Source organism: Megalops cyprinoides, chromosome 1 (genome assembly GCF_013368585.1).
Source record: "Megalops cyprinoides isolate fMegCyp1 chromosome 1, fMegCyp1.pri, whole genome shotgun sequence".
Classification (NCBI taxonomy): domain Eukaryota; kingdom Metazoa; phylum Chordata; class Actinopteri; order Elopiformes; family Megalopidae; genus Megalops; species Megalops cyprinoides.
Genome location: NC_050583.1, coordinates 55,871,807 through 55,886,132, shown reverse-complemented (window position 1 = coordinate 55,886,132; position 14,326 = coordinate 55,871,807). Strand labels below are relative to the sequence as shown.

General features: G+C 47.7%; 1 protein-coding gene across 1 annotated transcript in view; it reads left to right on the top strand.

The window, feature by feature from the left end:
* The window catches only part of LOC118778338 (protein bicaudal C homolog 1-like), a 65,187-nt gene that overhangs the window by 42,965 nt on the left and 7,896 nt on the right, over positions 1 to 14,326 (top strand). The window contains exons 4-12 of the mRNA XM_036529843.1: positions 2,577 to 2,656; positions 3,816 to 3,974; positions 5,408 to 5,461; positions 8,631 to 8,819; positions 9,726 to 9,977; positions 11,124 to 11,255; positions 12,811 to 13,000; positions 13,515 to 13,676; positions 14,122 to 14,297. Coding sequence (XP_036385736.1) covers positions 2,577 to 2,656; positions 3,816 to 3,974; positions 5,408 to 5,461; positions 8,631 to 8,819; positions 9,726 to 9,977; positions 11,124 to 11,255; positions 12,811 to 13,000; positions 13,515 to 13,676; positions 14,122 to 14,297 — 1,394 coding nt within the window. The remainder of the gene's footprint in view (positions 1 to 2,576; positions 2,657 to 3,815; positions 3,975 to 5,407; positions 5,462 to 8,630; positions 8,820 to 9,725; positions 9,978 to 11,123; positions 11,256 to 12,810; positions 13,001 to 13,514; positions 13,677 to 14,121; positions 14,298 to 14,326) is intronic.

Sequence of the window (14,326 nt, the reverse complement as noted above, 5' to 3'; positions counted from 1 at the left end):
GTTTTTTGTATTTTGAAAGGATAAATGATTAAAAAAAAACTTGTTTTGTGCTTCATGCATGATACTTTGACCAAACAGAGGTGAGGCACTGCTCCCTCTACTGGCAAAGTGTTCCGCCACAGGAAGTGAGTGGGGCCCACTTGACAGCTGTGTGCGGAAAGTTTCCTGAAGCTCGGCAGCCTACGGTCTCCTGATACTGCCGCATTTCTTTGTTTCCCAAAAACTGCCGGAGCCTGCTGCAAACGTGATGTAATTTCGGTGTGGACGTGTTTACGTTTCAGGGCTGTTTTCCACATTTGGGGGGAGGGGGGGCTGCTGTGGCGTGGCTGCGCTGGGCCCACGTTGCATGACATAATCCACAGTGGGCCTCTCCATAAAAACGCGCGGACATTAATGGCACTCTGGCTGAAAAAAAAAAAAAACCTTCCAAGCGACTGCATGAGACTCGGCATGCAGCGCCCTCTGTGGGGTTAAGAGACATTGTCTGTGCATTATTAAACCACTGGCCTGACATTGTCGAGTTTGTCCAATGCCTCAGTCTGCATGTGCGCCTGCTATTTGGTCTGCCATTGTCAAAATGACCTTCTCAGACAGTATGTAACAGGAAGTAGTGTCAAGACTCAGATCTCTTAGAAATGTGAATAATTTGAATGGTCGGATTGTGTTTGTTTGTTGTCATGACTGTATGACTCATCATAAACTCAGCTGTTTTTTTTTTTTATTTGTTTGTTTCCTCTGCATATAACTTCATTCATGAGTGTATAAGCAATTCATATGCATGTGAAAATTTTAGTGCGCTTTATGGGGATGGATATAACTGACCCCCCCCCCACTGTTAAAAATTTAACAAATGCAGCTAATTAGCAAATTCCACCAGGTACATTAAGATTGCCCGGGGAAGGGCTATTTTTGAAGCTGACGGCTTATTCATGTAAACCTGCGTTTGTGAGGGCATTGGGAGGGCCCCTGGGGGTTATGTTTTGGCCTCCTGGAATCCAGCTGTGTCAGAACACAGTCAACACTCTGCCCCTGGACCCAGCCCCCTTTCAGGCACAGGAACACATGCTGCACTCTGGAGAGGGGGGGCTCTGTGTGGTTGAGTGTGTTATAAAGAACCAGTGTGTACAGACAGGTCTGTTCCCTGTTATTCTCCGTGTCACGATCTGTGTAATTATCATAATGTAGATCTCATGAAATGATTACAGTTTTGCAGCATGCGATTTAAGTGAATGAACACTGCACACGCTGTAAGTGATGGGAGCCCCCCCCCCATTAAAATAACAGGAAATCGGAGATGATGGTGTCTAATTCTCCAACAGAATCACAGCGCTTTCCCATCACAATGGATGAGCCAGGTTTAATAGCCTCCGTCCACATGATATTATTGTTTTTTCTATGGAGTTTTCCTTCTCTCCCCAACGTAAACCGAGAAACCTCCCGTCCGCAGCCGATGGAAACCACAGAGAACGGGCGCGTTACATGCACATTAAACACAGTTATTCTTTTGTAGCGGTTATGGCGATGGCCTGTAAATCAGCATGTGTGCCATGCAGTCAAAGCACCCACTGCAGCAATTTTCCCCCAGTGCGATTCTTTAATCAGAACAAATCAGTTTTCTGGTAGGTCCTGCGGTTGGGTAGTTCACAGCTGAATTGCGCAGGAATTCCAAATCGTCTCTCGATCTACTTCCTGGCACTGAAGGTCCTTATTACGAATCCCCCGCTGTCATACATACAGTAGTGATGGCAGCGAGTAAGAGTTCAGTAAGTATTAGCACGAAACCCCTTAGCTGTTCTCTTTATTGCTCATCTCAGTGTTTGCCATTGTGGCTTTTCTCCAGGTTGACTGTGGCTTTGGACGGTGCTGAGCAATAATACACTGAGATTTATATCAGCGCTCGCAGAGTGGGTGTTGGCATATTAACACCATCTCTTATACAACGTTCATTTGAACCAGCAACTCAAGGTTAGAGAATACAAAGCCCCATGCATGCTGGGGAATGCTTGGGTAATGGATTTTAGGAGGAGGATGTTTTGAGTTCAGCAGGGCAAAGAGACTGTGTTACGGTTTGAAGTTGATTGGCAGAATGAGCTGTTTGGAATGACAAGAAGTATGTGAGCCGTGTCAGTCAGCCCTGGAACCTTCGTGAAACATCTTGCCAACTTTATTGTTTTGTTTTCTTTTTTTCCCCACACCTGACAGCACTGTTAGGATTCCTCTAAGGAGAATCAGTGGCTCTGAAGCCAACAATTAAACTGACACTTTGTTCTCCAGAGTTAATGGTTAAGATGTCATACAATATAAATCAATTAGTGAAAGCTTATCATACCACACCTGAAAAAAAGGCAAATTATATGCAGTACATTGTCTGTGGTTATTGTTCATGATTAGACTAATACTGTGTACAACACAAAGCATTGTTTCTTTGTATTTTTTATGGTAACTGTTAGGGTATAGCTGAAGGCATGTGAAACCATGGGTGTGAAGGAGTGCCTGTGGGTGATTCTGTGAGGTGCATGATGGGAGTTGTCTGTGAATCAGCTGTCCAGTGTTGATGCAAGCTGTTATCCTTTCAGATCCTCACATCAAAGTGAGCGGCAAAAAGGACAACGTCAAGGAGGCCAAAGAGAAGATCATGTCCGTCCTCGACACGAAAGTGAGTAGGAATATGGGATCCTCACCACACATTGCCCAAAATACTGCAGCAATTTAGCTCTGCGTAGCTTGGTTTTGTGTGGTTCGACTCACAGGGGCAAGGGAAACTCCTCTCATAAGGTATTCATTCATTCATTCACTCATTTGAACCTGACTCCTTCCCAGTGAAGTCAGGTCTGCGGATGGGGGTAGCCGTGAGACTGCCGCCTGGCGGACTTCCTGAAATAATGGCTCAGTCTCATGCTCACTGACCCATCAGATTGCTGCCCCATGGAGCCAGGTGTGTGAAATGACTTATCAGAAGCGGAGCCCCCGTCCCATTGGACAAGCCCCATCGGTTGCATAATCCCCTTTCGGAGAGGGCAAACCTGGCTCCCATCTGCACCCTCCAGCACGCTGCGGGACAGGCGTCTTGTTGCGAAGCAGTCTGTGTGTGTGTGTGTACGTTCTTTTGTGTGTGTGTGGCTGCAGAGGGCAAAGGACACACACCCTGCTTTGACAGATGAGTGTGTCCCCATAGCTCACCATTGCACAATAGCAGGGCTAAAATTTACGGGTACCATGCTTCCTGGTCTTTTTGCTGCTGATGTAGAACAGCAAATACCTAATGTGCAGTTCTTTTGTGAGTCTTGTTTTAATGTACCTTCATGTCTGCCCAGCACAGAACATAAAGAGACATGCTATTGAATGTTGGAACTGTCTAATATTGATTGTGGACTGACTTCAAGGTGTGAAAAAAGGGCTGTTCTCTCAGTGTTGCAGAAATGATACAGACTGCAAATCTCCTCAAAGGCTGAGCCTAGCCTCATACAGTAGATATTTATTGTTTTAAATTTATTGATTTATATTTCATACTTTATTGGAAACTTTTGTTTCAAAGCACACACACACACACACACACACACACACACACACACACACACACACACACACACACACACACACACACACACGCACACAGAAAATCTTACAATTCAATCCAACACACAGATGAAGAAAATCTTACAATTCCCCTGTATTTTCGTCTCCATCGTTGTGAGCCATGCCACTCGTGTCAGAATGTGAGTGCTGATGTATAAGGCATTGAGCAGACTCTGACGGATACACGCCGGCGCCAGGGGAAGAGTCACGTCAGCCTCAATGCTCCCTCTCCCACGCAGAGCAACCGCGTGACCCTGAAGATGGACGTGTCGCACACGGAGCACTCCCACGTCATCGGGAAAGGGGGCAACAACATCAAGAAGGTCATGGAGGACACCGGCTGTCACATCCACTTCCCCGACTCCAACCGCAACAACCAGGTTGAAAAAAGCAACCAGGTTTGTTCCATCCCGTCTGATTTTTGTTATTTTTGTCTGAGGTATTTTTTTTTTCCTGAAAATACGCAGATTTAGTACAGGGGCTGGCAACCCAAATCCTGCATTGCTGAAGGCATTTCTGGTTTTTGTTTGTTTGTTTTTTTTTTTTTTTTTTACTCCTTCCAAACCCGTAATTATTTAATTTGACCACATTTTAGCCTAAATTATTGCAGGTGACTGTGTGCACAAGATATCCAACATTTCAGCATTTTGAGACATGGAAAATTTGCAAAATTCTGGCACCGTAGAATGAGGTTTGCCCACGTCTGTCTAAGATTTATTAAGCGAGACATTTGGAAATTCATCCCAAGACATGCAATCCAGTGTACTTTTACAAGGCCAGAGGTGATGCACAATTCTGGCTTATTTTATTATTCGAAGTCTGGTTTTGGTGTCGAGGCAACCTGTTTATGAGTCTAGCATGTATGACACATACCTCAAGTACTCCTCCATGATTAAGACTGTGGTGTGAGGAAACCTATTCGTACTGTATCTTTACTAGGTGTTGGGAAAGGCCAGAGGAAGCTGGTGTAATTGGATATGAGATATGTCTCAGGACTTGATGAAGTGGAGAATGTTAACATTGAGTAATGCCAGGAGCTCCTATCCTCTTGTACTCACACTAGCTCAGACAGTGGGTCCAGGGTGCTGCTGGTACTGGCCTGGACCGGTGGGAATAAAGAAATGCTTGGTACCAGTTAGTCCCAAAGACAGTGATTGTGTCGAAACCTGTTTGTGCAAACTGCAAGAAAGGCTTGATAAAAACTTGGCCAGTATCACTGCACATGATGCCAGAGTATAGTTTTCATGATAATGGGGAGCTGGTGAAAACTGAATGAAGCAAAATTGAGGAGGTGTCTGACAGAACTGATAAGGGCCTGCGATACCACTGGCACTGATATCGCCAGGATAATCTTTGCTTAGATTTCAGTTTGTAATTAGTGTCAAGGCCAAAGCCTTTTTTAAGAGAGGACCTTGAAAAACCAAGCTCATTATGTCTGAGATTACCTCTGATTTGGAAATGTTAATGTCACTGGCGGGATTGAACCACTAACTTTATGGGAGTGCTCAAACCACTGATCTGGTTAAGTAGAAAGGCAAGCTGGAATATGGCTTTCTGTAAGACAGTGTAGGAGCCGTAAGCAGGTTTTTTATGTGGTCACAGCTGACCCATAATTAAAAACATTGCAGTGTGTACGCAGAAGAGTAATGGAGTTACTGGGTTAATCAGTGATTTATTTAAGCTGTAAGACGTGGGAAAGAAAGGGAAAATCCAAGCAAGCAAGCGACACCACGGGGTCGAGGTAAGCATGACACGGCTAGGAATGTTGCAGTTGCCGGAGTCAGGTAGGTGCTGAAAGCCGTGACCGCTGTCTCTCTCTCTCTCTCCCCAGGTGTCAATTGCAGGCCAGCCGGCAGGTGTGGAAGCAGCCAGAGCCAGAATCAGGGTAATTAACTTTAACACACCCTCAGAAACCCTGCAGCATGCAGGTATGGAGGAATCGACTTATGGTGTACTGTCCTCACAGAATCCTCGCTTTGGCCTGGTCTCTGCAAGTGAACAGGAATTACTATAAATGGTCATTACTATAAATGGTCATTTAAAAAATTGCTTGTTTAGATGGTTAGCTTGCTGTCTTGGGGTCACAGGAAGATATTGGATATTAAAAGAGAATGGAGTGGGTTCATAACTAGTGCTGGCTGCATGTTTCTTCATGTATCCACATTCTCACTGTTGTGCTTGGAGCCATGGTGGTCTGACCTCCTGCGTCTGTCTCCGTGGCAACAAGAGCTGCGGCCCACCACTGCTTGCATTCAGCTCCTGCTGTTATTGGTGTGAGGGCCTTCTCTGTACTGTAGCAGTATGTTGGTCTGCTCTCTGAGGTCCCAGAGACAGTGCCCCCTGCTGGCGCCATGTCCAGTACAATTTGAGTATTTGGGTGTCTGACAGGGAGGTCTGATAATCTCTTTCATTTTAAGAATGTAATTTACTTGTCCTTTTGTTTTAAAAGTGGGTGCTTGTTTTGAGTTTGAATAATCACTTACAACATGGTATAGGTAATTTATGGCTATAGGCTGCTTTTTGTGGAAGAAGCCTTTTGCCTCACAAGTCAGTCTTATAAATGACTGGTGGAAATGGGGCCTGGGAATCGAATGCTAATGACTTGATGTGGAACATATGGTGGTGATCAGAGGAGCCCTTTTAAACAATGTAAGCTGGAGGCCCGCGGTGTCCAGGGTCCAATGGGTGTTGCCGTTCCACTCGTGTGACTCGGTTCTGTCCAGACTCTCCTCAGATTTCCCCAGCACCAGAACTCCTGACACGTGCTTCCTCTCCGGGGGGACCAAGAAAAACAAGCCAGAGTGCACTGCGTCTCTAGGTATTTGCACAGGCAGCAGAAGGCAATTAAGTTTGCACTTTTTCACCGAAAGAGAACGACAGAAAGGCTCACGACCGCACCATTGTTTACAGAGTGATTTGTAAAATCAGCTCTGAAAAACCGGGCCCATCTGATTCTTGCTCCAAAGTACATAAAGCAGCATATGAGTGGTGGGGATCAAAGCACCCCCTCCCCCCCCACCCCCACCCTTCCGACACCCGGCCTGCCCTCACCCTCCGTCTTAACCCGACAGGACCGAGCGCCTTGAGGCAGCATGCCATTCTTTCTCTCCTGAGGCCAATTTAGAGGTGCTGCTGCAGATTCCACTCACAGCCACATGCTTGTTCCTATTTATTTTTACTCAGCGACGCGGCAGGCATCACCTATTTGCCTTTGCATTTTTTCACGCTGCCACCTAGTGGACGGAGGGGAGAAAGTTGAAACGGAGCTACGGACAGGAATCACAGCAGAAGAGGCTACCACCAAGCAAGTGTGCCTTTGACCAGGTCCATCGCACTTCAGACTTTACAGATATGTTGCAATTATCCTAAATCAGTAATTACCTGGTGCCTTGCACATTTTGTTATTTCTTTAACAATCTCAATATGCATTTTTGATTTCTGGTGCTCCTTGCTGCATGCCAGTATTGAATTGCTGGTTCAGTGTGGAGAGATAAACATATATTAAACATATATGTGCCAGTAAAGAAAGTCAAGGGTGGTAAGGGCAGGCCAACCTGCAGTCAAGCTCATAAGACAGAGCAATAAAACTGGAAGTAAGTTGTACTGTAAATGGTCATTTAAAAAATCGCTTGTTTAGATGGTCAGCTTGCTGTGAACTTAGCACTGTTGACCTGCGGCTAACAAGAAGTGAAATGGAGAGATGCCCTGCAGTCATTTATATCAGCCAAGTGAACTGCATGCTGGATGCATTGCCATCCGGCGTATGGTTAGAATAATTTTCCCAGTCTGGTTGACTGGAAAAAAAGTTCACTTGGTTCATCTGGCTTGTGTGTTCCAGCATGTGCAGGAAGTAATGTATATTGACACTGCATCTTACACTTGATTCTTTGTCAGATTATGGGTTTAAAAATTAGCCACGCATTCTTTTCGGAGCGGATTTCATTCCTGTGGTATGAGTCAGGAGCGAATTATACCAGCCCTTTTTAATGTGCTGTCTAAGTAAATATGCAATGAGGCAAAAACTTAAATATTATTGATTTTGCCGGGGTTTGATAATGAGGCTCAGATGTCGAGTCTCGATATTTGTAGAATAATCAAGCTCTGATGTCATATTCCAAAACGAAATGTTTTAAAAGGAAACCAAACCAGATCATGGAAATTACAGCAGCACGCTGGGGCACTGAAATTCTTGACATGGATATTGCTGAACACCGTTGCCTCGTTTAAAAATCTTTGACACCCTAATCGCTTAGTAATTAATAAAATCGTTGCTATGGTGCATAAGCTGAACTTTGGAACCCTAACAGTAAGCCATCGTGCTCAGTAATGTGTCCTGACTGTTTATGCATTAAGACAAGATGCCAAGAGATTTAACTCTGCCGAGTATAGTTTCTGTTGAACTCAGAGAAAACTGCATACTCTTTTTCTTTTTTTTCCAAGAATTCAGAAACATTGTTGGTGTTCACCACTTCTGAGTCCACTTTAAATGTCTTTCATTTTTTCCACAATCACAATGTAAACATAAATGTAGGCTCAAGAGCATATGGGACTGATCGTGGTCACAGTTTTTGGTTACCGAGATTTATGCTGTTTACCATTTTTTTGGCAGAAGAATATTGGAGGGACTTTAATGGCATGGAATAACGGCAGTCTGCCAACTGTTTGTCTGTACCATTTGAACGTTGTTCTATGGCCTCTCTGTTTTGCTTTATGATTTCACAGTGACAGCTGTGACCACAGCGACTGCTTCTCTCATGTCTCTTGTTGCATATGTAAGATCTTTCATAGTCATCCAGGCTGTACCACATGCAATACAGTGGCCGCTGCTGGGTCATGATGACGTGGGCAGTGGTATGTGAAGGTTCCTGTAGCTGTGATGGACTTTTGTACATACTGCAGTATGCCACAACAATGGAGATCCTACCTTTCCCTACCTGAGAGATGGCAACACGGAAATTGTGGTAGAGAAATTGTAATGCGTCTCATCAATGTAACTGAATCGGACCGTTTGTGTATTTTTGAGCCAGTGGGATTGTCCCTGTTTGACCTTGCAGGAGCTGCTCCCGTTGGTCCTGGTGTTTGAGCTGCCGGTGATGGTCCAGATCAACCCAGACCCCAGCTCCCCTGCCATCCAGCACATATCCCAGACCTACAACATCTCCGTGTCCTTCAAGCAGCGCTCCAGGCTGTACGGCGCGACGGGTGTGGTCAGGGGCTCGCAGAACAACGCATCTGCCGTCAAGGTACACCACACACATCACCCACCCCCCCCCCAACCCCGTGCCCCACGTTCAGCTCAACCAAGAGCGGAAAGGGGAACATAGCTCATTCCAGCCCGTTCCCTGCAGCAAACATTCCACCTTTAGACGGCCCACGCCGGCGCCCGGGTGGTTGTGTTTGAGGGTGAGTATGGGCCTGGCTCCCGCTTCCATTCTTGTAAACGAGCGGAGCCTGGAGTCTCGCGCCTCCTCTGGCCTTGGCCCGTCCGATGCTGACAGCGGCGGAGGAGGCCGGAGCCGGTCGTGGGTTTTGGAGTATGTATGGTATGCGTCGAGAGCCGGGGTGGGAGCAGGGGATGCCAAAACCGCTCTCAATAGCCGCGAGAGTCGGCGCCCTGGCGGGGCCCTCGTTTCTCGTGCGGGAGCGTGAGCACACGCAAGAGAGAGAGAGGCGAAAAATAACATTGGAGAACTAGGTCACCCCGCGGGGCCTTCCAAGGTCTTCCTTGTGAAAAGCGGGCTTGCATTTACCTACTCCGTTCCATCCCAAATGAGCTGTGCATGTCAAACAGCACTTTAAATCTCCAGGGTTTTGTGTTGGTTTATTTTAATAGAAAAAAAAAGGAGGATGAGGTTTGGCTGTGGAGCCCTGTGGAGCCCTCCATGGCCTTGCGGGTGACCTGCAGTCAGCTGTGACATAATATTACATTATTTGCTAAGCAGACTCCCTTATCCAGACCGACTTGCATGTTTGCTTGCATATCATTCATTTTATACAGCTGGATGTTTGCTGAGGCAGTTTGGGTCAGGTAGGCTGTTCAGGGCAATGACAGCACCTGGCAACCCCATGGGTTACAGGCCCCACTCCTCCCCGCTGTGTCACGTCAGTACCCGCTCTCTGACCTGCGTGTGTGTCTTTGTGTGTTGCAGAGGGGCACGGCCGTCCTTCTGGAACACCTGGCGGGCAGCCTGGCCAGCGCCATCTCAGTCAGCACCCAGCTGGACATCGCGCCACAGCACCACCTCTTCATGATGGGCCGGAACGGCAGCAACATCAAGCACATCATGCAGAGGACTGGCGCCCAGATCCACTTCCCCGACCCCAACAACCCGCAGAAGAAGTCCACCGTCTACCTCCAGGGCACCATCGACTCCGTCTGCCTGGCACGGCAGTATCTCATGGTAAATTGCATTACATTATTGGCATTTAGCAGATGCCCTTATCCAGAGCAACTTACATAGGTTACAATTTTTCACATGTTACCAGCTTATACAGCTGGATATTTACTGAGGCAATTCTGGGATTAGTAGTTTACCCAAGGGTACAACAGCAGTGTCCCAGCGGAGAATTGGGTTACAAGTCCTACTCTTTACCGCACAACTGTCCCCAACCCCCACCTCACACCCCCACACCCCCAGCCACCACAACCAAAAAAATATCCACAGCAGAGACCGGGGGCACAGGGCTTGGCCCCCTTCACCTCACAGTCTCCTCCAAAAAAATGATGGGTCTCCGAGCCAAAGAGACTGGAAGGGAAACGTTGTGTAAACACGGGGTCATCGTCTGGAACACACAAGTCGTGGACATTCTCGGCGGTGTATGGAAACAAAGTAATTACCGTGCGGAGATTGCTTTCCTCCCCACAGTTATTTATCCCTCACCCCTGAGGGCTATCGCCCCACGGTCTCTCAGGACAGCTCCAAGAGTTATGGCCCTGGAGCTACCACCTCACGGCCACAGGACCAGCCCTGCGGCCAGCCGTGTGTTTAAGCATCATTAGAGTGATTCAGAACGTCACTGCTTAAACCCGTACTTACATAGTGCAGCCGAACAGGCTGGAACCCAGAATGATTGTTAGATTTGATTATGCTCCACTATTCTGTCCATTAACATGTTTTGGGGGAGGGCGGGCTGCGTGTCAGAGGCCTTCTTAAACAGGTTTTTCCGCACGCACATTGAAGCCCATTAGGGAGCTGGAAGTGCGTACGCACGGTATGGCTGTGCTCGAGAGAGCGAGCGGGAGGGGTCAGAGCCCTTGAGCGTGATTTCCCCTTTTCCTGGCACACCTGCTGTTTTTTTCACACAATAATGATGGATCATTTTTGGAGCAGCCGTGGATTTGTCTCTGTAGGACGGCAGCCAGACGGTCATTGAGGGTGATGCTCAGAAGTAGATATTTTTTGAGAAATGTGAGAAAGGTTGTATGTAATGCGCCTCAATATTCCTCCCTCTCTCTCTCTCTCTCTCTCTCTCTCTCTCTCTCTCTCTCTCTCTCTCTCTCTCTCTCTCTCTCTCTCTCTCTCTCTCTCTCTCTCTCTCTCTCTCAGGGCTGCCTCCCCCTGGTGCTGATGTTTGACATTAAAGAGGACGTGGAGGTGGAGCCGCAGTGCATCACATCTCTGATGGAGCAGCTGGATGTTTTCATCAGCATCAAGCCAAAGCCCAGGCAGCCCAGCAAGGTAGTGTGGGCTCCGCTGATCCTCTTCAGCCCCGCCCCATCACCTTCGTGGCTCCTTCCAAACCCATCCCCATACCCACCTGGGCTCCCCTACCCTTCTCATACCCTACCACAGTACTTCCCAGATTCCTTCTGGGAAGGTTAAAGGATTACAGAAACGGCAATGTTGGTTAGCATTCTTTACTGTATATTCTTCTTCGTGGGTTGCAGCCCTGACGTTCACTGGGCTTCCCCAATGTTCAGATGTGGGAAGATTTTTTTCCCAGAAATTTTAAATAATGACAATAACTCTTAGGCAGCAGCAAACATTTTTTTTACAATAATACAGATATACAGGGTAAATTCACAATTATGAACAACCTGTGAAAGAGTTTACATGCATTAAGTAAGGGTCTGTACAGTGTAAACTGAGTGGCTCAAACTGGTGCAGATCAGAATTAGTTTTCCTTTTGTTAGCTTTGTGTTGTGTCTCCGCCCTGTTCTCTTTACTCCTCCGTGGAAGCTCAATAAAGAGTGGAACGAATTTGCCTTTTAAGGTATGAAAACCTGTAGCGTTTCATTTTTTCCTCACGTTCATCCCCGCAGATCTGACATTTACAGCAATTAACTGTGACAGGCCTCGAACCGCCCATCTCGGGTGGTTGCTGCGGCAACCTCCGTGCTTGCTCTCCGCGTGCCCAGGGGGATTTTATTTGCACGTAACGGCTAGGCACGTGGGAATCAAAGTCTCCATCTCTGGACATCGGCTGTATCCATTGTGACATTTGACGTGCAATCAGATAGAGAAGATGTTTTTCTCTGCCGTTTGCTGTCTGTGCGGAAAATGCTCTCCCGGCTCTTGTTTGTTTGCGCCCGATGGTGGGGCACCCCTCGTTTGGGATGTGCCTCAAGCGCGCCGCTGGAGTGCTGGCACCGCAAGGCCTCCGCACTCCCTCTCCTCCCGGGCCCCGCTTAACTGCCTGCTCGTTTCCCAGCCTGCCTCTGGAGATGGCCGGGCGCCTGCTGTTTCCTCACGCGCTGGTAAAAAAACGGTTGCCAAAATTTGACCATGCAGGATGTGTGTAAGGTACCGAGGCGGATGCTATTCACAGTTCATAAAACACAATCGCGGGTCCCAGACCGAGGAAATGTTTTGTATTTTCTCTCTTTTTTTTAAAAGAATTTCCCAAATGTCCCCCACGAGAGTAATGCTCACTCAGTGCTTTCGTCATTAGTCTCTAAACCTTGGTATGTTTCTCACCACAATGCACTCTCCCAAAACTGCCTGCTTTTTCGTTAGTCAGAAAAAATACACTTGACACAAGAGCCTGTATCAGTTCATGGTTCACATGGTTCCAGCTTTCTTTGTTATGTTCCCACTTACTGCAGTCAAAGTTTTTGTCATGGCAGTGCTCCAGAGCGTAGGGGCACACTTGGAAACACTGTTTTAAAAGAGAAAACGTCAGTTGGCTCAAAAACTAATGCTTTCTGGTGGTGTGATTGCCTCATTACAGAATCCCCACCATTGCTGCCACACCATGGTAACACTGTCTCATTTCTCTCCTGTTATCCCCCAGTCTGTGATAGTGAAGAGCGTGGAGAGGAATGCCTTGAACATGTACGAGGCCAGGAAATTCCTCCTGGGCCTGGAGAACAGCGGGGTGTCCGCGCCCTTGAGCAGCAGCAGCAGCAGCAGCCCTCCCACCGTCATGTGCCCTGTGGGCCTGGACATCCTGACCTCAGCTGGCCTGGGGCTCACCGGCCTGGGTAAGGAGCGCCATGCACCCCTAAGCACTGGGGCCGTTCTTCCAGTTTGCTGAGAAGCGCTGATTTTCAGGGCGAGAGTTTTCCTGGCATCGTGCCAAATTCATCGCTGCAGAACACCCGTAGTCAGCTTTAGGCCATAATGCTATCTGACCGGGGCAAGGCAGTGCCCAGTTTAAACACATAGCAGCAGCGTCTTTTTCCTCGCGATTATTTTTTTTCCGGAACTAACTGCCCTGTGGGTGAGACGTGCCACTGCAGAGCTGCCCCCACTGGTAAGTGTAGCTGTAGCCTCCCCCAGATTACCGCTTACAGTGCCAGAGCAATCCGCTGATTATTTTTAGATTTAAATGAGCATTTGCTGCCCACAATCGAGAATCAAACTGTTTTTATATGCCTCTGCGAATACACCGAGTTGTAAATTTGCATCTGCAGGGATTTGCAATTATTATTCTCAGAAATGAAAGTTCTATAAATTCTGTTTACACCTTTTACGTTTCGGCCTGTGTTTTTTCAGGCCTCCTGGGTCCCACAGCTGCTTCCATGACCAGCTCCTCGGCCCCCAACTCCCTCCTGAACGCCCTGAACAGCTCTGTGAGCCCCCTGCAGCCCTCCGGCTCCAGCACCCCCAGCCCCACCCTGTGGTCCAGCTCTCTCGCCAGCCCGTCCAGCACTCCGGGTGAGGGATCTGCAGTGGCATCAGCCAAAACATTCCCACACACATAAACACACACACACACAAATGTATGTGTACATACATGCAAACACGTGCACACACATGCCCTCATCCAAAGATATACACACGCTTGGGTGCACATACACACACACAAAGACAGAGAAAGACACATTTACACACAACATTTCCAATACAGAGACACACACACTCACAAAGTGCAAGGACAGAGGATCACACACGACGCTCTCACACAAACGCACAATGAGCTGTGCACACGTAACAGTCCAGAGACAGAGGGACACAAAAAATGCATAATGTCACACACACACACACACACAGTCTCGCTATCTAGAGTCAGAGCATCCACAGAGTGTGTGTCCAGACATGCAGAATGTGATGTAATATGTTTGCCTGTCTTGCGCACTAACGAAAGCACTTGCTGTCTCAGGATTCTCATCACCGCTGATGATCCACCCAGCCACACAGGCCACCCTGACCAGCATCCTGTTATCAGGGGTCCAGGGGTACACCCAGAGCACCCCTTCCCCGCCTCCAGGACTGGCCCCCATAGACACCCAGGTCAACGGAGTCCCCGACTGCAGCAAAACAGTCTCCCCTGTCAAGGTACCACAGATGCTGCCTTACCAATATTA